General features: G+C 32.6%; 1 protein-coding gene across 1 annotated transcript; it reads right to left on the reverse strand.

Moving 5' to 3' along the window:
• Positions 1–2,351: 2,351 nt before the first annotated feature.
• Positions 2,352–10,948, reverse strand: LOC145279737 (uncharacterized). Its single transcript, XM_080131032.1, has 4 exons — positions 10,838–10,948; positions 8,394–8,593; positions 6,707–6,788; positions 2,352–2,616 (listed from the first exon to the last, which is right to left on the reverse strand). Exons 1-4 carry the CDS (start codon positions 10,848–10,850, stop codon positions 2,441–2,443), a joined length of 471 nt encoding a protein of 156 aa, XP_079987158.1. The 5' UTR covers positions 10,851–10,948; the 3' UTR covers positions 2,352–2,440.
• Between the last annotated feature and the right edge of the window lie 394 nt (positions 10,949–11,342).

Raw genomic sequence — 11,342 nt, forward strand, 5'->3', positions numbered from 1 at the left:
CCAGTTTAGGGTTGAAAGATAAAATAGAACCCCTGAAATACATATCAGCAGATAAGACTCCAGAAACTCGACTACTCATGTCTTGTGGCAATATATTTGCGACTGTTTTCTACGGCACACCGCTTCCAATATTTTACACATATTAATGTTTTCTCGAACACATAAAATATCAACCTAGTTGTTTCTCTTCCTATTTTTCTTTTCGTGATTTATTATTTTATGATATGCTGCATTCTCTATCGTTAACTTTTGCACTAATTTTGGCAACGATAATAAGCCTTTCCGTATTTTGTCATATATTTAAATAGACTTTTAATTACATCTTGCACGCAATATTCTATACTTAACAGTCCTCATCCTACTTTTCTTTTTACAGAGAGTAAGTCAATATCAGCGTTCAGGTGTCGTCATTAATTCCCTGGTTCTTTGATCCATATTCCCGAATTATTCTTTTATTCAGTCCATGAAAATCCATATTAAGTAACCAGACGAGTGGGTCTATTCATTTTTATTAGGTTTCTACAATATGATTTAGTTTCAAGTTTTTTTTTGTTTTTCTCAGATATTATCTTTTGATAATCATTTTAATCTCTGTTGATAAGAGAACACCTGTTTCCAGAATTCCTTTGTATTTATAGTTATCGTGTCCACTAAGTGGCATCATCACCTCTCAATTGGTCAGTTATATATTCTCAGTGTCCTACAGGTTAACGTATATTGCTGCCTAAAACGAGGACTCCGTGCAAACCAGACAATCCTGAGGCACGATCTTAGTGAACTTTATGCAGAAGTTTTATTTATCTTACAAACGAAAAAGAAACTGATATTTCAATCTCTGTGCTATGGCATATCATATGTAACTAAATATAATATTGGTTTTAAATGACCCAACATTGAACCGTAAAAAAAAAAATCAAATCATTATCATCGAGCAGCAAATTTGGCGTCATTGTTTAAATATGACCACCTTTTGATTTCAATTGTGCTATCGACTAAATTTGATTAGTATGACTTAGAAAAATATGATGCTTGTATTACCATTTGCATATTTTTTCTTGACATCTAATTCAGTTAATATAGAACACAGATTTTTAAATATATTTCTACTTTGTTTGAATTTTGTGCGTCTTTAACAAATATTCAGAACATTATTTTCCAAGCTAATTAGTGTTAAATAACATTTGTTATTATATTTATATATCTTTATAGTAAAATAACATGACTGAGTTGTTTAATACAATGTCACTCAGAGATAACACAGAGACACGAAATCTTCATCATATAGCAATAAAACATAGTAATAAAATAAGCGTTTTATATATCATCTACGGCTTCAGAGATCTGTAATACTCTCAAAGGTTAAAATCTACATTAAAGAAAATTCACCAATAGAATTTCCGTAGCCAAACGTTGACATCAAAGGAGAATTTTGCAAGACAATTTTAGTAAGCTGTTCTGCTAAAATACACATTTTCTTTGATCAAGGACATTCTGCAGCTAAAGAACTTATTACAAAACTCTACAGAGAGCATCCAAAGAAAAAACAAACGAGGAGAACAAAGAATTAATGTCCCTAAAACGCTATCTGATCCGGCAATGGGTGATTATTTTTAAGTTAAATTTATATGTGAAAGCAACCCCCGACATTAAAGCCTAAAATATTGTTACTTTTTATTTATTTTTTTTACCGCCAACTTTTCAAACTATTTACATCGCTTAAAGGAAACAGAATCTAATATATGAGGGAAATAACAATTAACAAAAGGTGCATAACTAGAGTTTTACCCTTATCAGAATATCCACCACTCTATAATAAAGACCAATGTGCATTTATTTTTATATTGGTCAAGTATCATCCCGTCACACAAAAGTTAGCTAGTAAAAGTCTGCCGGACGAAACCATTTCAAGTATTTAGGGTGATGGAGAAAATAAAAAGAAAGCCCGATAATCCTCCACCATCTGAAATGAATTCGGAAAGAACCCCTTCGCTTTATTTCCATAATGAGACATGTTCTTTGTATTTTACCTTTTTTCTTTCTACACAGATTGATACTCTTTTCTTTTGATTTTCTTTTTTAACCTTTTCGGTCTGAGATGTTTTCTTTATTTTTTAACTTTATTGATTGAGACGTTATTTTATATGAATATGAATTTTAGTGTTGATACGAGCGAAGAATATATATTTACCGTTATTTTCGACGGAGAGTGTACACTGATTTATTTTATATTTATTAAAAAAAAAAAAAAATTTAGGCGTACTAGACCGACTGACAGAGGAAAAAAAAAACAAAATAAAAAACACATACATATGCGACATCAAAAATACATAAAAAGAAAAAGAATAATGAAGTATTGTTACTAAGATTTATTAGTTTCAAACATTAGTACATAATGACAATGCGGTTTCTCCTACACGGCGATTTAATATGACCGACAATTTTAAGAGTTATTTTCCGATTTTGCCTTTTGGACAGCTGCAGAGACAACCTTCAATAAATTGAGAACCTGTTCAGTAGCGCATTCAATGGCTTCTTTTTGGGAACTTTTTTCGCAGGTGGCTGTCAAACCAATCGAGCTCTCTGAAGCCTCGGCTTTGCATTTCTGAAAATCAACCACTGAACGAAAAGAAATAGAAAAAAATATCAGATGGAACACATGGACAAATCAATTGGGCAAAGAAACATTCAAATTTACATAATTATTCAATCATATTTTTGTTTGCTAAATAACTTTATGATATACTTTAAAATAACACTAGCACTTTAGGCAACGAATTAAGTATCAAAGCAGTTTTTGAAAAATAAATGGACCACATCTATTTTAAAGCCGTAACCAAAAACAATTAAAATAAATATATAGCTATTTAATAAGTCTGTTTGCAATGCGACAAAAATCGGGACGGTGAAAGCAGGGATGAACTAAAACAAAGAATTGGGGACAATATATGCTATATTTGTCTTCAAAAACATATTTATTTTCAGTAAATCTTTCACATAATGTCGATCGAGTCCGTGATAGTAAAAAATAATTTTATATTTCGGTAGAAACCCTCCTTTTCAAAATAAATAAATAAATGAATAAAACCCATCAACAATAAAAAAGAACGTTCTTTTCGTTTTCAGAAAAGAAATGTCCCCAAATGACTTTTATAATTTGGGTGTTAGATTCGTAATATAAGTTTTTAACTTTTTAAATTTTAAAAATTTTTTTGATATGAAGAAAAACAAGTAATACTTTTGGCAAGATGGTAGATGTTGCTTCTTGATTCTTCTTCTAGTAGTCTCAGTTTCTAATGACAAAATGATGTCTCGCAACAACTACTTCATTCATATTTCAAAACCAAACGTTTTCTTTTTTACATGCACGTATCAACGATTTATAAATGTTAATCAAATCAGTACGTGCTTGAGACCGGATTGGCTTATTATGTTATCACTAGGGTTAGGACAACAGCGTATTCTTTTCATTGTTTTGACTCTCGAGTGTGTATCCATTGATATCTTATATGCTTTTATATAGAGTGATGTGCTTCTCGGTTGATTAACTGTGTCTAATTGTGTCGAATATATACTCGAGAGCCAAAACAATGAAAAGAATATGCTGTTATAATAGCTCTAGTTGTCACGCATACTCTTTCTACCTACCCATTTCGCAGTTCACCATGCTGGAATCACTTAGAAAACCTTTTAGTTCTTTCCTGAATAAATTTACAATGTGGTCCTTAACAACACTGGATAGAATCAAATGCGCTTTCTTATAAAGTAAGGTGGTGTCTGTTTGCTAACATGTTTTTCGATTCTTCAGACATTTTTGGCTTCCTCTGTAGACTTGATAAGTGGCATTCTTAAAGACTTGTTTGAATTAGATGTTCACGCGCCTTACAGGAATTCGATGCATTATTGGAATCATGATAGTCTTCACACACCAAATTCCATTTGAGCCCAACACCAATAGGAAGATATCGCTTATAAAAACTTTTTTTTCAGAATTATATTAGTCAACATCGATTTATATCTACCATGCACAGGAATTTAACTAAATGTTGCATCCTTCCTGAGAATGGGCATGTACAACTAACTATCGCTCTTCGTTTTGTCTTATATATTTGCGAGCCACACATATGTTTGCCGCCGTTATTTTTCATCTTATCGTCTGGTTGTTTTCCAAAATGCATTCCTTTACCAATGTCGAACAGAACAGTCTTGCTTCGACAGTATTAACAAACACTGCTGATGCAATTCTCTATCTATATAAGAGCCAGGTACGTCCAAGGATGGAATACTGTTGCCACATCTGGGCAGGAGCTGCTAGAAAGGACTTGTCCTGCCTTGATAGAGTTCAAAATAGACTTCGTAGCCTCGTAGGAGATGTCCTTTTCTCTTCCTTGCAACCTCTATCTCACAGAAGAGATGTTGCGAGTTTGTCTCTGATGTATCGTTATTTTCATGGAAAGTGTTCGACTGAGCTTCAATCTATGGTCTCCCCTCGCAAAACTTTCACAAGAAACACTCGTCTAGCTGTAAACACTATCAATAATTCCCCCAACTCTTTATCTGTGCCTTAACCTAAACGTAGATTCCATGAACAAAGCTTTTTTATTAGAACTGCACGCCTGTGGAATTGTCTTCCGTTTTCCTGCTTTCCGGCTGACTACAATATGGTTGTCTTCAAGTCTAACGTAAATAAGTTCTTGATGAGCCGTTCCATATAAGTTATCAAATTTAACAAATTTTCATAACTAATGATTATTATATTGTCCAATTTCTACTGTACACTCTTTAACCCTTATCCTTGAGTGGCCTCTTGGCCTTGATAATGTGTTGATACCTATGAAAAAAAAGAAAAAGTCCAATATGAACAAGTTCTAATTGAATCGTCCCCCTAAGTAATCCAAGTTACGAAATTCCCACTGTTTACTATGCTAAAATCACAATGACTAATGTATACCTATTAACCTTTATCCTCGAGTGGCCTCTGGGCCTTGATAAGTGGTGACACCCATGTAAAAAAAAAAACAAAAAAAAACACGCTAGAATGAATGGGTCCACCTCGGATGACATAAAGCAGACAAGATTACTCTGTTTCCATTCATTCGGGAGAAAATTTCCACTTGGGATTTACCACTTTTTGTGGTACCTTTTTAAGCGACAATTTCGGCTCTTCAGTTACAAATCTTCCATACGTTACACACTCATCCGAGGCTCGTAATATAAGTATTCAGTATTGATGAATTTTTAATCGAGACTTCTAGAATAATAAAATAACAAATAAACTAGAGTTAATCTTGCGGTTTACTGGGCATATGTCAACGCGTTTAGCATTTTAACGTTAAACGCGTTGACCTTTGCCCAAAGGAGAAATCTGTCAGAAAAATAGAGAGGATGTTTCAAAGATTTGCGCTCATCTCTTTCCTTGATAAAAATCATTATAATATTTTTGTGAAACATATGTTATTGTAATTTTGGTTGATATTATTGTTAATATTGATAATTATATGAACTTATATTTTCCTGGGACAGAAAAAAGGCATCAATGATTTTCGAAGTCAATTCATCATTTTCAACATGGGGAAGGTTTTGTTTACGCTTTTACCGATAAAAAATGTTTTACTGATGCATTATGGTTGAATATATTAGATAAAAATAAATAAATATGATAAAAAAATATGTTTATTTTATTAAATTCTTTAAAATTTTCCTAATATATGGAGTTCTTTATAGTATACCAAATTTATAATTTATTTAAAAAAAAAGAAGCATAATTCATAAGTAAGAAATATTGTATCAGAAAATGTGTAAACAAGACACGTCTATCATTTTAGCAATGGTTGAAACGTCTTCGAAAAGGCGGGAAAGAACAAAGAAAGAAGAAAGGAAGTAGAGGAAGGAAGGAAGGAAGGAAAGAAGGAAAAAGGAAGAAACAGGAGAAAGTAAATAAGGGAGTAAGAAAAACAGGAAAAATTAAAGTGAGAAAGGAAGAGGGTGCAGGAAAGCAGAAAAGAAAGTGAAGGGAAAGAAAGGAAAAGAGGGTGGAAAAAAAAAGGAACGAATGAAAGAAAAATAATGAAAAAGAAGGTAAAAGGAAGGAAGGGAGAAAGGTGGAAGAGAGGTAGAAAAAAAGAAAGGGAAAATTCTATAAAGAATGTTGGAATACAAGAAGGCAGAAAATAATGAAGGAAGGGATAAATAAATGGAGGAAAGGTGGGGGTGGAATGAGAAGAACAGAAAGGAAGGAAGGAGGCAGAGACGAAAAAAAAGAGAGAGAAATAAGCGAAATTCTGGAAGGAAAGACGGAGAGAAGAAAGAGCTGAAGGGAGGAAAGCAGGAAGGAAAGAAGAAATAAAAAAGAAATGGAGGAAAACGGAAGAAGAAAGTCAAGCAAGGAAGTAAGGGAGAAAGGCAAAAAGATAGAAAGTAAAGAAGGAAGGAATAAATTTATTGCTTGTTTGAATAACAGAAAGCAAGAGCTCTTTATTATTCTTTTATTCCTTACTGCCTTTCTTCCTTTCTTTTGACTTTCCTATTTTTCCCCCTTCTCTTCCTTCCTTCTGGCGTTTCTCTCTTTCTTCCTCTTCGATTAAATTAAAATGTTCCTTGCGCGGGAATCTCGTTAAAAGTCGTCTGAAACAAATGGTTTTCTGTCAGAGAAATAATACGCTTTTAAAGGTAATAACGCAATGAAAACGCGAAAGAGGAAATGACTTACATAAAAGGCGTTTGCCGATTCCCAGCAAATGACATCTTTCAGCGTTGAAGTGAATTGTGAAAGGAGTGTTTGGAATTTGAATCTGAAATAACCAGAAAATGGCGCATCCGATTTTATATCGATTTCGCTTTCGCTTATAATGATGGCACAATCAATAATAATAAAATGGTTGCTATAAACAGTCGCGTGAACTTAAGGTTTGTTAACAGCACCAATAAATCATAACAGAATTGCCACTTTTGATATAATAATAATAATAATAATAATAATAATAATAATAATAATAATAATAATAATAATAATGTTGACTACACCACCACTACCCCCACCCCACCCTACCCAAAAAAGAGAAAAAATGCATTGCCGCCATCGGCTGGAACACACCAAATAGTCAAAGGGTCAAGAGGGATGGAGATTCGAAGAGGGAAAGCACTAACTAGACCTCCATTGAATGAATACGAAAAGGATTAGGACATTGGGGAGACTTGTTTCTACCCAAATTCCAGTGAAGGCCAATGATTGTTGCCAACAAGAAATCAATAAGAAATCAATAGTAAACGACTGTTGCGATAACGCAAATTCATTTACAAATGTTATAGGAAGAGCTGGAAAGTACTGGAAATCTGGAGAGACTTGTTCTCAGCAAGACTCCAGGGATGATGAGTTATGTGAGAACTTGTAATGAGTACAAATAATAATTATTAAATTGAGGCCCTTTTTTTAGTTCGTACTCGCTTGCAACGTACTGCGTGTTGATAAGCATGTAAAAAAAAAGATTAATACACTAGCTTGACCTGTGTACATTTCAAAATATTTGAAGTTTGTTCACTAAAGTTTATTTAGTACGCCACTTCATTTTATAAAACGAATCAAGTTGTCAATAAAAAATTTTTTACTTTAATATATTTTTGGTAATGTTGAATTACTTATCTAAGTTTTAATGAAATAAGCTAAAAAGAACTTTGCCCCCGTGTCGATGCAAATGAATAGAAACTTATTGGAATAGATTTTTAGTTGCAGGTTAGTTTCTGGAACTGGCTGATAATGCAATTATTATCATTGCACACTGAATGCACAAGGGACTAATTTGACGCTCAAATTTCTTGTGTCAGTTTTACATGGTTAGCATAATTGATTTTCTCCTTTTACTAGCAGTTTCGTATAAAATAAAAATACGAAACTATGGAGTAGCAAAATATCAAAAAAGGAAGAACACAGATAAATATGTAAAATAAATAATTGCTTATTCGTTATAATTCATAAAAAAATTATTTTAATGACATTTTCTTCAAAATAAATGTGAGCTATAAATTATTTAAAAAAAAAAAGCATGAAAATGTGTTTAAGAGAAGTCATAGCATAGGATGTGGTTACATGCTTTTAAGAATTTTAACGAGGGGGTATTTTTTGTTAGTTTTTACTTGTTCATATGGGTTCGTATTTTTCAATGCAATGCCATCCCTCTTTTTCTTTTTATTATTCTCTGTCTCCTTTTCTCAACCTTTTTAATTATTTTAACCAATCCCTTCTTTCGCCCTTTACTCCCACTTCCCTTTTTCTAACCAAGGCTTCCAAACAAATAAACAAACAAAAAAGCCACACACACGCACGTGCATGCGCACGCACACACACACACACACACACACACACACACACCAATACCGATATACAGGTCTGGTTTATTTACCTCTCCTTCTTTTCCATTAAAGAATGACATGAGTCCTTCAATGTGTTTAGAAACCAAGTTGACTTGCGAATTGAGCACGGGAAGAGTGACGCTTTTCAGGATACCCACCGCCTTCTGGCTTAGGCCAGAAACGATGCCAGCAATATCTGGCAAAGCCGTGCTTTGGTGCACAAGCACACCGCTGAAGAAAAGGGCGAGTACTGAAAACAGAAAAGACAGAAGTACACTTACAGGGGAGCACAGACAAAAATAAATAAATAAGTAATAATGAGAATGAAAAACTCTGAAATCGATGCAAACATGTTGGCGAAAAATCAAACTTAGCAACATTATATAATAGATTAAAAATCTTGCGTAGAACAAGGAGAAAAAAAACCCCACAAAAATAATAATAAATAAATAAAATAAAATAGATAATTAAAAAATACGGTTGGTATCAGTATATTTAAAAACACATGCAATTCTGAAATTATTCTCAAACGCAAGTTTCGGAGGAATGTCAACCGATTTTCGATTTTCACATTTTTTTATTGATAGTCGACCGAAATAATATTAACTAGCAATGAGAGAAAGAACAAGTCAAGCATTCATGGTCCCCGTGAGTGTACAGTGACTGAGGCATAAAAAATGACTAAGTCCATCAGTTGCCCCACCACATTTAGCCCCAAGAGTCCTCAAGGCCTTAACATATTAAAATTTGAGTTCAGCATCATGTAAAACTGCTAAATAGACATACACAGAAAAATTTGGACAAATATGGTAAACTAGTCCCAAAAATGGAGTGTTTTTATTAGCCCTAAAAGAGCGCCTGGGGCACACCCAAAAGTTATCGCCAAGTATAGACAAACAAAATTATATAGAAATCAATTACAACTTTTCAGAAAGTTTGATATTAATCCGAGGCATCAATTTTTTTTAAAAAGCACAAATGTGTCAATTTTAGCCATTTTAACCCGAAAGGCACCCCTGGGGGGTAACCGGAGTTTTCCAGGAAAATCCATTCTGTTATTTGTTTATTCATATCATGTTTAATGTTTATGTAAATTTAAAAAAAAAATCCAAGGCCTAGTTATTGAGAAAAGTGCGGGCAGACGAACGGATGAACAAACAAGGGTGAATTTACAGGTCCACCCTCCTTTTGCCGGGGGACCAAAAAGTAAACACCTTTTCAACCTTCAAATTATTAAGTTTCACAAATATCTTTTTAGGTTCATTTTCGAATTCTACATAATCTTTTTCATCGTGAAAATCAAGAGTAAATTAGTTTTATTTTGCCAAAGTAAAAGCCAGTGTTTCTATTTTTGATTTTTTAATTTTGAGAATAAAATAGTTCTTTGCTACAATTACGTTTTCATTTTTTTATCGTGTTTAAATTGTTTGTTTTCTTTCTTTTTTTTTTTAACTCACTTGTATTTCACAAAACTAAATGATAAACATTTGCTATTAAAAAAAAAAAAAGATTATCGTATAAAAATTAAAAAAAAAACAAAGCATTTGATTTCTCTTAAATTAATGGCGACTTTTTTTTTTATAGAGCATGACCTGTGTTTGTTTTTATGTTCTCTCTTTAGTCTGAAAAGAAAGAAAAATATTCATTTACTTTTACAGCAATTTTTCGAAACCTTACTATAGAAACAACAACAACAACAACAATAACAACAACAGTGTTGGCGAATTTTATTTTAGATGTTTCTAAATATAAAAATCTTAAAGGGAAAAGTTAATAATACTGAAAAATACTTAATTAGTGTTGACCATGGGGAGACACTGGAAAATTTATTGTCGTAATTGGATTGATCGATAGGCTTGCTTGCGCAATGAAAAATCTGCAGCAGTTGTGCTAACGAGCATAAGTTGGGCTGACAAGCATAAATAATCAAACTGTGTATTTGGAAAATTGTAAAAGTTTTTTTAGTCTGTATCGTAATGCAATGATTTGCGAAAAGAGATCTTATTGCAAAGAAGCCATTTTTGCCCCAGAATAGTTGGTTAATTCATACAATAGTATAACGGCTAAAAAATTGTTTTTCCTTGTAAAACAAAGACAGTCCTACAATGCACCTACATTTTGCATTTTAAACTTGTTTTATTCAGAGATTATTTTATATCTATCAAATTTAAGTCTCCAAAATCAATTTCTAATGTCGAAGTCTATGACGAAATAAGAAATCGACGTGGAGACCATTTAAAAAATGGCCGCTACATTGATTTTGTCGTGCCAGTAAGAATATAGAAAGTGATTTTGAAGCCCTGGGGGAAGAAAAGAAGTTGATGTTAAGCAAATGACGATATATAATAATTCAGTTGTGCTTCTCGACAAATAAAAGGCAACATATTTTGCCTGCGCTATTATTTTATTAATTAACCGAGAGTTTTACACTTTTCAAATGCGTTTTCGTTAAATAAGAGATTATGTATTAAAAAGCCATGGAAAATCAACTCACCAAAAATCCTCATAATTGGGGTGAATCAGTAAACGCTTGAAAATGAAAAAAAGAAGTATGAACTTTTTCTTTGCCAACGTCTTTATTTTATCGGAACACGGTGGAAAAGCGTGTGAACAAAAGCAAATGGCGACCCTTTCAACAATCTTGATAAGATCAAAATACAAATTAGGTGTTAAAGTAAGACGTCACCAACTGATCACCCGACGTAAAAATTAATAAAAGTCGCGAATGCATCTCAAAATATGAGTTACGCTTTACTTCTGTCAAAATTAAACTGGTAAGAAAATAAAATTATTAGGAAAAGATTGCTTATATTATAAAATATATATTTTATTTTATCCACAGGTATCTAATGTTTTACTATTGTGTTGAAACTTTGCGTAATAAGTAAAAAAAAAAATGGATAATAATTAGGGCTATGACAACAGCATATTCTTTTTCTTGTTTTGATTCTCAGGTATATATTCATTGATATCTCATATGTTTTTATGTAGTGATATGG

The sequence above is a fragment of the Euprymna scolopes genome, chromosome 7, assembly GCF_053919585.1.
Source record: "Euprymna scolopes isolate OS-2025 chromosome 7, ASM5391958v1, whole genome shotgun sequence".
NCBI lineage: Eukaryota > Metazoa > Mollusca > Cephalopoda > Sepiida > Sepiolidae > Euprymna > Euprymna scolopes.